The sequence below is a fragment of the Cebidichthys violaceus genome, unplaced genomic scaffold (genome assembly GCF_023349555.1).
Source record: "Cebidichthys violaceus isolate CVI_PGR_0920_01 unplaced genomic scaffold, fCebVio1.0.p SCAF_11, whole genome shotgun sequence".
Classification (NCBI taxonomy): Eukaryota; Metazoa; Chordata; class Actinopteri; order Perciformes; family Stichaeidae; genus Cebidichthys; species Cebidichthys violaceus.
In genome coordinates, this window is record NW_027176274.1 from 11249498 (window position 1) to 11267071 (window position 17574).

At 39.8% G+C, this 17574-nt stretch overlaps 1 protein-coding gene across 8 annotated transcripts in view; it reads right to left on the reverse strand.

Moving 5' to 3' along the window:
* zmp:0000001200 (dedicator of cytokinesis protein 9) overlaps nt 1–17574 on the reverse strand; it is a 74193-nt gene that overhangs the window by 1436 nt on the left and 55183 nt on the right. For 4 of the 8 annotated variants that reach the window (XM_068704778.1, XM_068704777.1, XM_068704780.1 and 1 more), the window contains exons 23-53: nt 17335–17424; nt 15913–16028; nt 15525–15594; nt 15311–15436; nt 15136–15207; nt 14359–14505; nt 14180–14263; nt 13915–14026; nt 13734–13781; nt 12588–12766; nt 12367–12483; nt 12067–12178; nt 11842–11975; nt 10241–10355; nt 10061–10127; nt 9920–9967; nt 8283–8419; nt 7437–7552; nt 7110–7247; nt 6827–7009; nt 6082–6195; nt 5754–5969; nt 5471–5528; nt 5230–5336; nt 4372–4494; nt 4143–4256; nt 2713–2859; nt 2411–2621; nt 1527–1717; nt 1330–1430; nt 1097–1235 (exon numbers count right to left, since the gene is read on the reverse strand). In XM_068704778.1, the coding sequence (XP_068560879.1) occupies nt 1097–1235; nt 1330–1430; nt 1527–1717; nt 2411–2621; nt 2713–2859; nt 4143–4256; nt 4372–4494; nt 5230–5336; nt 5471–5528; nt 5754–5969; nt 6082–6195; nt 6827–7009; nt 7110–7247; nt 7437–7552; nt 8283–8419; nt 9920–9967; nt 10061–10127; nt 10241–10355; nt 11842–11975; nt 12067–12178; nt 12367–12483; nt 12588–12766; nt 13734–13781; nt 13915–14026; nt 14180–14263; nt 14359–14505; nt 15136–15207; nt 15311–15436; nt 15525–15594; nt 15913–16028; nt 17335–17424 (3732 nt within the window). Of the gene's footprint in view, nt 1–1096; nt 1236–1329; nt 1431–1526; nt 1718–2410; nt 2622–2712; nt 3882–4142; nt 4257–4371; nt 4495–5229; nt 5337–5470; nt 5529–5753; nt 5970–6081; nt 6196–6826; nt 7010–7109; nt 7248–7436; nt 7553–8282; nt 8420–9919; nt 9968–10060; nt 10128–10240; nt 10356–11841; nt 11976–12066; nt 12179–12366; nt 12484–12587; nt 12767–13733; nt 13782–13914; nt 14027–14179; nt 14264–14358; nt 14506–15135; nt 15208–15310; nt 15437–15524; nt 15595–15912; nt 16029–17334; nt 17425–17574 lie in introns of those variants that run through there. The other 4 variants (XM_068704782.1, XM_068704781.1, XM_068704784.1 and 1 more) reach the window with 2 other exon arrangements.

Sequence of the window (17574 nt, forward strand, 5' to 3'; positions counted from 1 at the left end):
ACATTAGATTACACATTACATTACACAGCTAACAGCCATATTAAGCATTATGAAAATGTGTTTGCTGGGGTTTACATGTACGTTAGTTGCCAGATTTCCTGAGAGTCTGCGGCAGAGACAGAGAAAGGTCTCGAAAGTAAATTTTCTCCTGATTAATCTCTCTGAAAAATGACATTATAATGTCAGACTGTTCAGAAGATGTCTTGTGAAAAATGGGTCCAATCTGTCCTTTGGTGACTATGGTGCAAAATAATTGGTCATTATCTGTGATCACGTTCACTTCTCCGATTGAGACTCCCATGTGACACAGAAACAGGAAACTGGTTCTCAGTGCACCATCTCCTTTTTGTACTGTCTCTAGATGTATATTTACCATACAGAAATGACAGTAGTATCAATCATCACATATAACTCAGCAAAAAAGCGAATATTCGTATTTTCCAAAACGTCAGACTTTTAAGGTAGAGTCTCAGAACCTCGTAACATCAACAGAAAAATCTAAAGAAAATCCTTCAAAGTATAATAAATATGTAAGCACATACAGAAACATGTAAATACATAAGCACATACTTTCAGATGCATGTACATACATATACACATGCATACATACTTTACACACATGCAGAAAAAATATGTCAGCAATCTAAAAGAGATTAGTGATTGTTGGTCTAGACAGCCGCTGCATCCAGTGTAGAGACCTGGGAGAACAGTTGGGTTTTAAGTTTTGCAATGGATGTAAAGCTAAGGCCCATCTCTGAAATGGACCTGAGCTTTAGCAGCTTTCTGTTCCCTGTACGTATCCCTGTAACATCAGGGTTTTAACAGTTTGACAATGCAACATGACAGATGCCTTTTGTCTGGCTGGATCAACAATTAACAACTCAATCTTTATTGCATACTGGTGCTTTTTGCATTACCATCCAATCTGTTCATGTCAGCACAAGGGAGAAACAGAGAATGGTGTTATCAAAGAGCATGTCATCAATCATTATCAAACATTTACTTAATGGCACTCACACACGCATAAACACGTCTCAGCAGATTACCGTTGTAACAATAGTAATGCAGGATGTAATTACACTGATACAGTACTCACTTGCTCATGCATGATGATGGACAGCTCTTTCGCTAGGTCTCTATAGTTGGCTTTCATCTCATCGTGATACTCCTGTTGGTCCTCTTTAATCAGTCGCTCATTGATACCTAAGCCGTGGCCACATGCCTCCACAAAATGCCTGCTCAAAAAGCAAAGCGTTAAGACGTATTCAAGGAGAATTACACAAAAATAGATTTGTCCACACATTGTAAGCTGTTGACAGCTCATCTCACCTGAAGACCTCTTTCAGCTGTTTGACCTTGTTATCAGGATTCTTCTTGGCGCTCGCATCGTCCAGAAAAGCTCGAGCGTATGCTAGCGGTCCTGCATTTACCTGAGGGAAGACGTAGGAGCTGTGTCATGTTTGTGATCATTTCATTAGGCGTGTCCAGTGTGTGTGTATATGTTTTACAAAATTCAAAGCAGGAACCTGGACGCTGATGCTGCCCTGTAGTTTGAGCTGCAGACGGATCATGTCCACCTCACTGGAGGAGCAAAGCTGTTTGATCTCGGCCACCTTCTTGCTCATCTCATCGATGGCCACCTCGATGGGACTCAGATCAGTGTGGTGTTGATACATCACTGCGATACGTTTCTTTACGTATGGGAAACAATGCGTGGCTGAGGGACAGAAACATGAAGAGGAGGAAGGTGAACAGCTGGCCTCTTAGTTTATGAATTCTTTTCTCCTTGCATGTGTTTTTCGAAATTTTACAGCTCAGGATCCGCTCACATGTGTACTGTGCATCTTTTGAAAGATGTCAGATAATAAAGATAAGAATGCAAGGTTTAACCTTTGGATATTTTACACCATAAAACAATATAACTGTGATTAGGATTAGGAATGGTCCTTGACAAACAGCTTACATGTTCAGAATCTAATCAAGATCTTCCATTTATGCACAGGACCTTTCTGCTGAGTCATGTAATGCCTCAACAACTGATACCCATGTGACAGCCTTCCACATAGTGTGTTTATCAAATGTGTCAATATTCAGACGATGGTCTAAAGTTTGTGAGGATAGGGAAACATGTATCACTTTTTAGATTATTTAGGATCATTCGATGCAGAAGACACCATCTAGATTATCTTCATGCGTGTTCCTTTACACATCGAGATCAGTTTATTAGTGATGAGGAGAGCTGCTCAGCATGTGATAACATTTGTGTAATGTGTTCTGTGGCTCTGTAGGAACTTTCTAAATCCTAAAAAAACATCTACATTAACTCAGTATCAGCTATCTACTAAAGACTAATAGTACGCCTTTAATAGCATATGTGCCACTACCACTAACAGTATATAGGGCTACCTACTGGTTAGTATAGTCCTGCGTTTGCACTGCTCCTCCACCCCGCCTTGCTTTTTGCCTGATATGGTGAAAGGCATCTCAAACACGAAGCGACGGATGTTGTGGCTCTTCTCAAAGTCTGTCTTCCTGTCCACCAGCTCCTTCTCCTCCAGGTAAGGGGTCACATGTGTAACTTGGATGTACGCATACTTAGAGTCCAGGTCTTTGGGGTTAATCTGCAGAAAGTCATTAATACAGATTACCGACATATTTTATGAAAAGTATGGGTCAACGCTCATCACAAATTAAATATCCATAAAGTCTTACCCTTCCAGAGTCTTGGATTATCTTCACATTCTCCTGTCCAAACTTGTCAGAGTACAGCTTAAGGAGCCTCTGAGATATCTCTGACAGAGGGGTGAATTTTGGTTCTTTGTAGATGTACTCCTTACCATCTTCATCTTCAAAAAAGCCCTAAAAACAGATAACACATGGTCAGAATGAATAAAAACAAACAGCATCTTTATCTAATAAGATATAAAGGAGCAAACAGTGCCACATTGAACCATACATGGGATGTTAGTGGAAGGGTTTACAACAATTTGTTGAAATTAAATGGTAAAATACTCCACGCTGGGCTGAAAGATTTGGCGGATTCCACAAATACACAACCCCCTATCTAATGACCAAGCACAGAGACAGAAAAAAAGAAGTCAGTTTGTGTGTCAGTGTCAGTTCAATAATGTAAGACAGACCAAAGGACACAGGTGGGAGCACATACATCACACTGTCAGTGGTAGTACTTAGATTAGTCAGTTGTCTTGTAGGTAAATGGTCAAAAGTCCCATGAACAGATGGGTGAAGGCATGCACATCAAGGGTTTCCTACTAAGATTAGGACGACTCTACGGCTGGCACAGAGGAGGAGTAAACAGGCTAAAAGATAAGCAATGCACTTGAAAAAGCATTGATTGCATTAGAGAAGGAGCACAACACTGCCTAACACATCACTGCAGTCCAACTGCAATGTTGGCTTTCCTATTGATTTACCTCAGCATCTGAGTCTGTAAAGTGGTACTGCTACAGGGGTGTGGCCAGCAGAAAATAAAATCATTGTTATTCCATGAGAACTACCTAAAAAACGAAATAAATTTCAACACGCTCTACTTCATACTACTGCATCACTGACCACCATGTCGGAAGAGACATGGATGTGTTTATCTCCATTAAAGCACACAGGCAGAGGTAACCACACCCAACAAATTAGTTCACAAGATACGACAAAAATGAGGGTCAGTACTAAATCTTACAAAGTCAGATCTGTAACACAAAAGCAGAAACACTGGAATGAGTGCAAAAGTGAAAGAGCGCCATGCAACACAGTTCCAAAAAGAGTAAAAAGCAGTGGTGACATGAAGTGCAAGCAGCCCCAACACCACACACAGACTTATGCTGCTCAGAAAGGCTAGCAAGGTCTACTGCACAACTTACCGCTGCCTTCAAAGAGGACAGAAAGCAGAGAAGGGTATTAGAGTGGATCATAAAATGCCACTGCATGTGGTCATGCTCTTAAAAATCAAAATAAAACATCTTCAGCAGCCCTCATGCTCAGTGTAAATTACTTTTTCAACATTCAGCAACCAAATGAATACTTTTGCGAGATACAATAATTTGTAATCATTTTAAAAACAGTTAGTGCAAAAAATCAAATAAACAATATGTTTGTTTTGAAAAAATGAAAATAACAGTTAAACTCACCTGGCCAAAGAAGGCCACTCTGAAGTAGGTGCCCAGCAATCTCTTGCCTGTGTGCATGACCTCTGTCACTTTACTGTATGCACGATGCAGTGTGTCATACAGGTGGGCCAGTTTCTGTGCAAATTTAAAAAAAAAAAAAAATCGGGTTAGTATTTTTAGATACTAATGTCAACACTTGGGCTAAATTAGATGGACTTGTTGTAGGGAGATAAAAAAAAGTGGAACGTACCTCAAAGTCCCTGCGCTTCTCATAAATGGGGATTATGAGCTTGTAGATGTCACAGATGAGCTCGTAACGCTCAGCTTTCCACAGTCCATCGGCACACTCCTCCAAAAGCTCCAGTAAGACGTCCTGCAGGGTAACACAAGATGGAGAAAATAGATTAGTATTCGATAAATCGACGCCTCTTCTACACATCTACATGTATTCTAGTGTGGTGTGAAACGCAGGTAGACAGCCACAAAAATGATCTTTAAGATAGTATTTATTTTTTATAACGTACAAGTGGGTGTCACTCTCCCTCTTTCGTGGTCATAATATTGAAAAAATGATCATCTTAATTATGTTAAACATTTTTAGACTCTTCATTTCATTCGACATGTTCCTCACAAAAAGATTTATTATTAAAAGAAATATACTGTAATGATGTCTCATTTCAAAATGTAATGTGTCTTTTGTTTGATATTTTGGCAGTCACCCACTGAATTTGTTATGAAATACTGAAGAAAGCCAGACAGTCATTACTTAAATGATGATTGAATATTTAAAAACTGGAATATTGGGAGAGCTTAAGATAAGATGTTAAATGTTTTTGTCTTCCTGCAATAGATGAACATAATTATACGGTATATGCCTTGGTACATACATTAACATTACACTACATTCATTTTGGTAGATGCTTCTGTTTAAAGCAACTCACAAAAAGTGCATTCAACCTCAGTGGGTGCAGGAGCTAGTCTTTATTAAAATACAAAACTCTGAAAATCAAAAATGTAATCAATTAAAACTAATGATGTGATCAGATTACAGACTGAATTCATGCTAGCGTGTTCAAATCTCAGCGCGGTCATTAGCACAGTCACATACTTCATTGAAATGGACGTCCTGCATGCCAACGTCCTCCATCATCGCTGCCTCTTCATCAATGTTTGGAGTCACGACACGGAATGCTGAGCATCCCTGCCTGAACATGCCTGAGCACAGTACAAGATGAGACAATATAATAACAATCGGCCACACTAGGCAAACAGAAACAAGACAGATTACACTGAATATACACAATAGAGATGTCGTGTGGCATGCAAGTGAAAATAAATTAATGAAGCACCTTTTCTCCGCAGGTATTCTGCCACAAGTGCTGCAACGTGCACATAGCACATGGCCGCCTGTGAACAACAACTCAGGTCAGATATGCAAAGTGATGTTGAAATTATGAATTATTTTACAGGATAGCATCACTCACAATAAACTGGACAAAACGATTGAGATATTTTATACTGTATAGACACATCACCACACACAGACCTAAAGTGAGTTTATCACATGTTCAATTGGCCACTATCATACCAAAGTCCAACCTATTCAGCCACAGAGAGTCCCTTATCACTGACCTCTGACAGGTCTCCGTTCTTCACATGGATTCGGGCCATGCTGTCCAGCCAGGTCTTGCGTAGTTCAGGTGTGCTGGCGTAAGACTTGGCGAGGCTGTACTGTAGGTCCACCAGCATCTCTGGATCTCTCTCGTGCTCTTTCATCTGAGCCGTGGCCATCAAAACGGTTCTGATGCGTTTGGTCAGGTCCTTCACATCTGATGGGAAGGCTGTGTTCTGTTAAGGAGGATGCAGAAATGAGAACAGTCAGTCATGTTATTTCTGGTTTAAGCATATATACTTTTAACAGTTAAAGTGGAACCATCACGCACATAAATTAATTGCTGACCTTAATAGTTTTGTCACTGTTGGCACAGTTGTTAATTATTGACAGAGACTGCTGGAAGCGGGTACTTCCAATACCAATCACATCAGCTATCAATTGACTGACAGCAATCACCACCTAAAAATAGAGAAAGAAACATATTATTATGAATTATTAACATTGAATATTGTACAAGCCTTGCTGGCTTTACTTCATCATCAACATCATTGTAAAACTATATGTGTAAATATAGTAATGATGAAAATTGCAAAATAAACCAATTTTCATCAAACATTTTTTCTTCTGAAGTGTTAACAGTACCATTTGCCACAAAATGGGCATAAACATTGAATGGAAAGTAAAAACAAAAAATAAATTATATTGTTATTTCACCAAATAACAATACAATAGTGAAATAATTCATTTCAATGCTTATTTGGGATATGGTAGTGCTGCTGTTTACATCAAACACAGTTACAGAGAATATACAAATGCATTGCATTCAACCATATTTTACAGCTAGGACCCCAAACATTTAGAAGTTATGCATAATTTTCTGTGCTAGAACTCTGTAACATGGCATCTCTTTAAAATTCTGTTCATAAGCATTTCTCACAACATTAATTAAGATCATTAAGTATAAAGCTAATAAAATGACTAAACAAGGTCCAGGGTCTTAAGGACATTAAGTTTCAATAATGTGAACATGAGAGCTTTCATTTTTTTTATTCTCTGGACAATGATAAGATCAACAGAAGGACTAACCCACCTGTAAGTGCGTCCGGACAAAAGACTTGCGACCTGTGTAGTCAAAGTTGCTCTTCATGAGGAAGTAGAGCAGATGGGCTGCATCGCAGCGAATGGAGCTCAGCTTGGAGTTACAACACTTCAAGATCTCATAGCAGAAAGCAGCACACATGTCAGAACGCCCTTCAAAAAATGTGCAAGGAAACTGGAGGGTGAAGAAGAGAGACAGGTCAACAGGGAACGCTTTGGACCATAACAAGCAACAACAGAGAATTGTTAGGTGGCTAAACGGACGTCCTTCACACCTTGTAAATGAAGGTGCGCAGTGAAGTGAAGACCTGCTTGAGGGCCGTCTCCGACTGATTGATCCGTAGGAAACAGAGGTGGACTTCAAACACCTTCTTCATTAGTGGACTGTGGCCGTGGTCAGAGCACAGCTGGGTCTGTGGAGAAAACAGACGATCATCTTAGAAACTGACACAATCTGATTTAAAACATAGAAACAGGATTTACATCCAGGTTTTTTATGAAGAATAAATGAAACCTAAATACTGCATTTAAATAAATATGGTGTCAATGCAAAGTTCACTAGTACAGTTAATGTGTGCCAAGTACTATGTTATTTATGTTACCTTGAATCCCATGATGAAGATACTCAGCGTGTCCAGGACGGTCAGGCACACTTCAGTAGCAATGTTTGCCTCCAGCAGAGACTGATTTAACACGTCTGCATCCGAGTGACTATAGGCTAAAGAATACACAAGAGAAAGCTGAAGCTGTTTCACCCCCACCAGTGCACAGAAGGACCATTTAAACATCATATGAGACCTTAGTGTTAAAGGCAAAGCTGGAAAATTTCATCACAAATGTTAACAAATTGGGCCAACATTTGAGTTTTTTGATATTTATGAATTAATTTCAAGCAGCATTTGCTTTCTCAAATATACAGGTAGTGTTTTGGAATGAAACCTCTATATATTTCACATTTTTTCAGAGAATGAAAAATAAAAATTGAGTTCAGAGTAGATGAGCTGGCCATAGGTATGGAAAAAAGCTAGTGTTCAGTTATAACGGACATGCTCTTAATTTTAACCAAATCAACAAAGTCAGTAACAGTCTGCAAACTTTCTGCTAACCTGATACATTCTTACCATGGTCTACAGATATTCCAAGAATACTTGAAATCTTTCTTACACTGAAAACACAAAGAAACTGAGTTAAATGATGCCATTTGACAGGCTGAGCAAATAGCTTAAGCCCTTAAGGTAAAATCAATATAACGCTAAACACAAATACCTTCGCACCAATTCAATCTAATTTACTGATGCTGCACCCCTGTCTTGCGGGCTGGGTTTAAACAGAGTATGAGGGTGATGTTGATGATGGTGAAAAGTATGAGGAGACTATACAGAGTGAGGCGGAGGAGGGCGGGGATCCTCTGGTAAAAGGCTGTTTGATGAAAAGTATGGGGCACTTACTGTGGTTAAAAGTGTATGAGTTATCCAGGCTGCTGAGCTGCTGTAAGCGGGCATGCATCATTCCCGCCCTGTTACGGGACACAGGCAGAGTCTGAGACTTCCGCTCATGTGCTACAGGTCCTGCCCCATCCTGGTTCCTGATGAGGAAACAGGTCAATGTTAGACGAATGGTAGGTTAGCAAAGCAGGTTAGGGTGAATAACACACCATTTTGCACACTTGAGTGGTGTAAATATCACTCAAATGTCCTGAGAGCAAAAGCAGATTTGCTTGCTTCAAACCTTGGTCCATAACATCTACTTAAATATCTTGTTTGATTTTAAATGTATCATTGTAAAACATAACAGTTTGGGTGACTTTTACACATGTACTCACTGAAGCATTTATCCAATAAAGTTGTGCTGTATATTTCGCATGCAGTTCAATTACATAATTGCAGAAGCAGCTTTAAAGCAGTGAGTTAGCGCAAACGGCATGCACATAAGAATGAGAGCAATAGATGCTATATGAATATAATATATTTAGAGCCAGTGGTTGTGTCACAGCACTGCAACTTCTATAGGGTAAGAAGATCATGCATTAAGTTTGAGAAAGTCAGTTCCACCTTCAGTCTTACCCAAGCAGGAGAGGGCAGGAGCCTGGTTTTATTTCATTTTGTTAAACTTGCCAGCATTTAGGTGGATAGAGATAGAAGAAGTGGTGGGAGGTTAGAGAGAGTGAACACCCAAAGCCCTCTGGGAGTCAAGGCCAGAGCTACAGTAAGTGTGTTTGGATAAATACTTGTCACATAATTGTGCTCAACATACAGTCACACCCTTCAACCGTCACCCACATTAGCAATGCTGTCTTACACTGGATGATCTGAATTGAAGACAATAAGAGGCTACATCATTGTCATTATGTTATGACGTTTAATAGGCAATATTGTACTCCAGGAAATGTATTTTGTCTTCTCACAACAGTCAAATATCTATCTACTAGAACAGTGGTTCCCAACCAAGGTTATTTGTACCTCAGGGGCTATTTCTGCAGGTGCCAGATGGTCCTTGGACAGATTGTGGAGTAGCTCAATTTATTTGAAATAACAGAACAAAATAATCTAAAAAATATATAACAATTGAGTCACCATTAAGACACCACATGTTGTCATTTAGCATGGTGAAAACTAGTTAAGGAGTGGAAAAGTAATGGATACAAAGTTGAAATGGTTACTTTAAAGTAATTGATAAGTGGTTTAGTTAGAAAACAAAAAATAATGAAAAAAAATGTTGAAATATTTAGCTAAGTAGATAAAAGGATATAAGTAATGGATAAACTGATAAAATAGCCAAAGGACTGGATACAGAGTCAAAATATTTAGCTAAAACTAATGAATAAATGATGAAAAAGCTAAAAGTAGTAGTTCATAGTTAGCTAATGGATAAGCTAATGGATAAATGGTTGAAAGGTGGAGCTTCTGTTACTCCAAGTGGCAGTAGTACGAATGCAAACTTGACCAAACCGACCTAAACAGAGGAGCAACTGTATGTAAAGCCTGCAATCCTTTAGCAAGAACTCAACTCAATCATTATTCAGATTTAAAAACTTTTAAAAGAATTGAAGTCATGCAATGCTTTCAGATACTGACAACAACATTACCTTGCGATGTATCTCTTTCCCATGTATCTGAACTGATGCAGGCACACTCTGAGGAACAGGAGGTGAAAATCAGTCACAATCAAATCTAATTCTTTACTTGCAGTGTCGAGGTTGTCATGAAAGCAATGTAAGGCATCTTACTCGACAAGAGTGAAGAAGTCCATTAACTCAGCAGATGAAGCCTTGTTCCAGTATGTGAACAGAGCATCTGGAAAAAGACAGATTGACATTGTAGACATGTAAGTGAACCCAATGTTTATGCATCGAGGCAGAAAGATGGTGAGCACAGATATTCAGGAGAGAGATGGAGTGACATGTTACCCTCAGACATGCTTTTGAGCACATGTAAGAAGCACATGAGGAGGCTCTTGATCTCTGACTGGTCCAGTTTATCACATCGCAGCAGGGTACTGCCCAGGGTTGAAGCAGCCTGGTTCTGAGGGAAAAAGTATCCGGTCAGGCAGAGGATGGACAAATATATTATCCTGGATGGCTCTTTGCGCTGTCTAGCTCCTTTTGCTGCCTCAAGATAAACCACAAGTACTGTCTACAGAAATTATTGTCAGTTTACATTTTGTATTTCCAAAAGACAAAGGGTATTTTCCATAGAAATTACAAGATTTTCTTGTACAGTTTACATCTAGTTTTGTGGTAAAAGTTCAAAGTCTAGACAACTGAGTCTTGTATTGCATTAGAGATTAAAAGTAATCAAAACTATACACAGGGACTTTTAAAGGTGTTATGACATGAGTAGTAAGAGTTTTCTGAAGGCCTGGGGTTACAGTCATCAAGCTAAACTAGTGGAGTCATTCACTCTTGATGTTAAAGGGCTCTTTTTATTGTGGAAAAACTGCCAACGGAAAACAAACGCCATTTCTCCAGCTGAGGCAGAGAGCAGGGAGAAGAGAGAACCAAACCAGTGGAGCAACAGCTCTACCACAGAGAGGGGATGGCAATGTACCAAGCACGTTCTCTTGCCAGCAGTTAGTCTAGACCATGAAACTAGCTGGGGATGACTTAATGGAAAGTATGAGGCTATGGCTTTGGCTTTTTAACGAGTGTTTTGGGGAGTGGATCAGTTCATGGCTAAAGTTAGTTTTCCTGAAAAGGTGGACAAAAGCTGTGGTGCAGTTATTTTCAAGCACTTCTAAGAGTTTGAGCTAAAGCAGTTTGGGTTGATAGTAATTGCAAATTACTTATGAGTGTCCCTCTTTTCCCTTTATGCTGTTACACACATTGTGATAAAAGGTACCACAAACAGCTTCAACAAAAAATGAAACACAGCACATGTGAGAGGAACTCAAAAGTGACAAAATCCCTTAAGTGTGCATGCTTCTAAACATCTGGAAAAAGAGCAGAGACAAACCCCTTGAGGCCCTGTGGTACAGCAGCTCTGCTTTACGGCCCCAGAGTACAAACAGGCCAAAGACTTAGAATCATCTGGCAAAGAAAGGGCTTAGGGTTTAGGACACTAGGAAACTCCCACACACACACTAACATTCCCAGATGGGACACTCCTAGGGAGGAGGATGAGGGGCGCTTTGTACTTGAAGTGAAATGCTGGGCTGCAGGGTGCTCTCTGGCACACAGGGGACAGAGAGAAGGGAGAAGTCCATGGTGACACGCTTGGTGCGCACGGAGAGCATGGACTCCTCAGTCTCCGTAAAGTAGCGCAGGACATTGACAGAGTGTCTCCGTACAAAGTTCTCCGTCTGCCGTGGCCAGCCGCACACATAAGGTGGGGAAGTTAATGGGACAAGTTAACAAGGGGTGACTTTCTGAGGTGCTTTTGTCACAACAAGGGGATCTCTGATATGTCTGGGGCACACTAAAAATGCATGTCACAGGAAGCCTAAACTTGATATTTGATACGTTGTATGAAATGACTTTACAGGCATCTTGTGGCACTTTCTGAGATGTACCTTGTCCAGAGAGTTGCCCTTGTCATTGTGCTTCTCGGACAGGCTGTTGCCAGAATCAGTGCTGATGAGTGAGCCCCGTGAGTCTGCGTGGCGAACAGAGTTGATGTTGGGGGTTGACGATGTGTGAGGTGAAGCTGCCAAAAACAAAAAGGAGTAGTTTCATGTTAATGTAAAACCCAAATGTTATACATCTTTTTCATTTCCCAGCATCGTCTGTCCACTCACAGGTGCCAGAGATGACTCCAAAAACATCTTTGTGCAAGCTGGTGTCCAGAAAGGTGCTGGATCTGGGAGGTGTCATCAAAGCGTTGGTATGAAGTGAATCTTCTCTTCCATTCTGAGGAAAAACAACAGTATAATGGACACAGACTCACATACTATATGAGGTATGTTTTTCTTTCTCTTTGTGTATTTTATATTTGTTTGGGTATGGGTATAGATGTCAGGAGGTAGGATCTCTTCATTTATCTTGTGAATGAAAGGTAGATAGAATATTAAAAAGACGCCACTAGGTGGCTCCCTTACATTGTTGGAGTGGTTGATGGTGAATGGGGACACTTCCTTCACATTCAGCCTGTTGACGTTCTCTTGGAGGAGACCAAACAAGGGAAAGTACAGGGTGGCCAACCTGGCCTGCTGGCTCTGAAAACACATAAATCATCTCAAAGAGTCTCTCACGATCACACACTTCCAACACTGAAGGGAAGTGGAAATGAAAGAGATGGAGGTAAGAGGGCACTGCTTACTTTGGAGATGTAGCGGTCATCAAATGTGTGCTTTATCATCAGATTCTTCAGCACATGGATGGCTATCTGACGAATCTCCCTGAACTCCTGCAGAGCTGTACTGACCTCCCTGAGCAGCAGTCCGACCAGGAAGTGGTTCTTGCAGAAGTCATCTGTCAGTGAATAATCCATCTGGAGGTCTGAGTGGAGGAAGCAGAGGATGAAGAAATTAGGATTGGCTGACAGAGAAGTGAGTGAAGGACGTGAATAGAGATGAAGTCACAATGAGAGTACATTGTTATTAAATATCAATCAGACACAATTAAATTAAGAACAAGAAAACAGGAAAGCTTGGACAGAATACAGATTGTTGACGCCGTTGCAGCTTGGAAATCTCCCTCGCTGACAAATTATTGTTGTTGACTTCAAACAGAAAAGCTTGGCATTTATGTTTTTTATTGTTTGTGATTGGTATAGATTCAGGCGTGATTCAGTGTGACTTAGCGGCTGCTCCACAACAGACAACAGTGATCATTGTTGAAACAGACAAAAAGGATTAAAGCTTATGATTAAGCTTTCAGGACTCCCTCGAAAAAAAGAGTTTAAATCGCAATGAAAAAAATCTGGTAAAATAAAAGTTAAATTAAAAAAAGCTGTTCACAGATGGTTCCCAACATTATCTTAGACAAGTAAAAAAAAAGATTCCCCAAAATGGCTGTAATCAAGTTAAACACAATGTTTTAACTACTTTAATCTTTTTAAAACCTGCATTTTCTTTTAGCATGCAAGCATTAAAAGGATCTGATTCTTTAGAAATGACAGTAAATAACGTGTCTTTTGGAATTATAGTCATAATTCCCAAACCACTTCAAGATAGAAAAAAAACTACATGCACACATAATTACCCACATCTGTACAAAGAGCCAGTCTCAGCCTCTATACTCACATACCGCCGCAAATAATAAACAGTATCATCTCTCTGTACAGTGTCTTGAAAAAGATAGATATACAATCATGCTACATCAACCAGGATGCAGCAATAGAGGAATACAACTGATTGAGTTCAGAATTTGGAGCAAATCATTTTACCCATTCTGGTCACGGTTGAATGATTAGATCAAAGTCTGCTCTTGAGATGACATGCAAGCAGCGCACCCTTGCACCTACCTACTAGATTATCACACGACTCCACCGCATCATTTGGAGACAATAAAGCTAATTGAGGAACACAAAAAAAGTGCTTTCTGTAGAATAAAAAAAGACTGCTACATTAACAGAAAACTTATTTTAATTACACTACAATCAGGCTTGGTACTTGATCGAGAGGTAAATTTGATGATCTCCTCACCTTGAAATCTCAGTATTCTTCCCTTTCCAAATGGCATGGGCAGGTTTAAGGGGACGTAGTGCTCGTGGTAGCACACAACACGCAGGAACTCAAACCTGAACTCAAACAGCGTCTGCATTAGGAAATGACAGAAACCAGAGCAGCAGCTTAAATACAACACTCAAACACAACATTGTCAAAAACATACTTGGAGCACAGCCTGATACCCTCCATCAGGACACTACTATTTGTTTATATAAGTGCTTCTACTGTTTTCATCATGTACCTTTGGGTCTCCAGGCATAAAACAGTTGATGTAGTTGTTGATCTGCTTGAACATAAAGCCTCTGTCCATCAGGTTGAAACAGCGCTACAGAAGGATGGGGAAAAGAAAATAAGTCTTAAGTGTATACTTGAAAACAGATGGTGCTCTCAAACGCCATGACAGTAACTGTGGCTCCTGACCTTGATGAAGACCGCCAGACTGTGGTTGGCATTCCTGGCAGCATCTAGGTTGTCTTTATATTTCTGAGTGATGTGTGGCATCATCATGTTGACCAGCGTCTCCACAGTGTGATGGAAGGATGCTGAGAAGTGCTGATTCCTGGACAGCTGCAGGACACAGCACGGACGTTCGTACAAATGTTATTACACAGAATAATACACCCCACTTTAAAAGGGTTAAAGGTGATATTCTTCATTATTTTTATGATGAAAAAATATCCCGTGAAAAGTCAAAAATCTACAGTGCATGAATAACACGTCTTGTTTTTATTGCGAAAGCCTCATATAGCTTATTCTTCTGTGCCACTGTTGTCAAAAACACATCAACGAGCCACACTGTTGCACATGGACCATATTCCATCATTACATATTGTTGGTTTTGGTCTTTTTGCAGGATTTGTTGACAATAGCAAAAATATAGCATATCCCCAGCCTTGTACTTTAACTGAAACAGTTTCTAGAGTGGTGTGACCCACACTTGTGGAGCGTTTACTTGCTTCCACTGTGACCTCCACATTACGCCAGTGGAGGTTAAACACAGGGATGTGGTTGCTTATGGGGTATGAACAAATGCAGCCAATTAAAGTGCAGAGCAGTGTGGGACAGGCTGTGGATACATCCTACTTTGACTGTGGTGCTGCGGCTGTCCACATGACCTGGCATGTTGTAACCACAGTGAGGAGCCTAAGCTGGTAAAAAGCACCCCTGAGCCAAACACAAATGTTGCGGCAGACTTACCTTCACTTTATGGCTCTCAATCAAGTACTGAGCCATGGACTTGACTAAGGCTTCAAAGAAATACCAGGAGTACTGCAGGGCAGACAAACATCAATCAGAGAACAATAAAGAGGAAATTCATGGCAGTTATAATCATACACTGTGTAATCCTTTAAAAAAAGGACAACTATATCACCTTGAGGAGCTTGTTACTCGTGAGGAAGTCTGTGGAAGGCTTCAAGATAGCAGTCATGGCTTTAGCCAGCTCCTCATGCACTGATCGGTTGGTGGTGGACGTTTGTGGCTCAGTCTTGAACACAAACTGTACCAGACACATGCAGAGAGAACTATGAGTACAAGCACAAAATAATATAGATATTGAGTTATTTTATGTGGCTTGTGAATTTTACCTTCACATAGGATCTTAGGTAGTGCTCTAACCCCTCCTCGTGGCACTGTGCAACAATGTGAATCATGACTCTAAAAGGAAACAATGGAAAAAGGAAAGAATGTCGGAGGAGGCCTCTTTTATTTATTTACATTGCGTTTGTTTTAAAATATCCCCACAAAGTTCTTGCATGGCAGGTATGTCATATGAAAAATCAAAACAAAAATCAAGCAAATCATAATTTTTACAGTAAGGAATTCAAAAATAGTTGTAAACTCTACCGAATTCTCTTTTATACATAAATGTTGAAAATGTAGTATTTCCAATGCTATGTACATTTCTTTATCATCATTTACATGACACATCTTGAATTTTAAGCTAAAGTCAGGGATCGTTCAGGGGAAACCTGCCTGGTGACGTTGACTGCCACGTCCTCTTGGGTGGCGCTGGTTAGCACCCTAAACAGCTGATTCAGTGTGGTGGGCAGGAACTTGATCATCACATGGCTCTCCATGGCATGCAGACTCTGAAGGTAAAACATCACAGACATTTGTTTATGTAGGGTTTGACTGCATGGCCCTACATGTATATGTGAATGTGAATGTGAATAAATGTGGAAAACAGAGACATCACCTTCTCTCGTTACTCAAACAAAGAGCACAGAGGGCAACCAATAACATAAACGTGTGAACGGGAGGACATGAGTAAAAAACACTCTGCAAATCACCAACAACTTATGCTTCAGTTGGCTGAAACGTGGCAGAGTGTAGGTACTGGTGCATTTTGCCCTGTACAGGAAACTAACACAAGCCCTGCCAAGTAATTTGGCGAGCTGCCAGTCAACATGGCCGACCTGCTGTTTGACCCTCTGGCTATTGTTCGTGTTCAGTGCTGTGTTTACATTAGAACCCAAGAGATGCACTGGACCAAGTGTTGCTCTCGTTGTCAATGTCTGCCTGGGGAAGAGTGAACTGAGATTCCCATGAACTGGAATAAGAGTGACTGATGGAAAAAGTGATACAGAACCAAAAAAGTGGAAAAAGTATCAAGCCAAGAAGGGGTTGATATTTGACAGATTTACTGCTATCGGCCTAATCGTTGCAGGTAAGGAACAACTAAATCCTGTATAAATGGCAATCGAAATAGCTCTTCACAAACTGTCCAGAAGAATGCACTGTTGGAAAGCTACAGCACAAAGCCCAACATTAATCACATCCTGTGATTCAGCTCTAACCAAGTGTGACTGTCTGCGGTTCCACGGTGAGTATGAGCTACGGTTAGCTTGCAAGATAATACAGAGAAGTTATAGACATGAAAACATGTCTGACAAATACCTTCAGGTATCCAAAAATAAGTATCTAATATAATTCTGTTCAGACTTGAATCCCAATCCTTTGCAGAGCATGTGCACTCAGTTATACAGTATATGCAATGACTGAAATATAGACTGTATGTCAACATTGTGTATTTAAATATGACTCACTGTAGTCTTTTTTTTAATTTTCTCTCAAACTTGTACGTACAGCCATGACTAGTCAATTAGTTAATCTACAATAAAGACAATGTCTACACATTCTTGTTAGAAATAAACAATATGAAGGAAAACATATATATTTATTTATTTATTTTTAAAATATATACTGTGTGTATATATATATATATATATATATATATACAATATATAATATTAAAAATTAATGTGAATTAGAAAACCTTAACTTACATATAATCTTAACAAATTAATTGAACAAAAAGCATTTTGTAACATTAATTGGCCTGTATTTAAGTCAGTATCTGTAGTGAACCCCTTGATTTCATACTCATTGTTTTACCTTCAGGTATTTAACAAGTTCTCCTCCGGACACCTGAGGTGCAGGTGCGCTGCTCTGACAGTGATGAAAGAAATTGTGCAAATGTTGATCCTATGAGAGACACAAAGAAGGTCAGGCTACAGAAGTAAATTCCACAAAGCTGTATTTTAATGAAACCACAGCGTTTGACAAACTTCAGATTTGACACAAAAAAGAAAGAAAAGGGTTGCAGATGAATCAGCATTATAACTAATACTAACA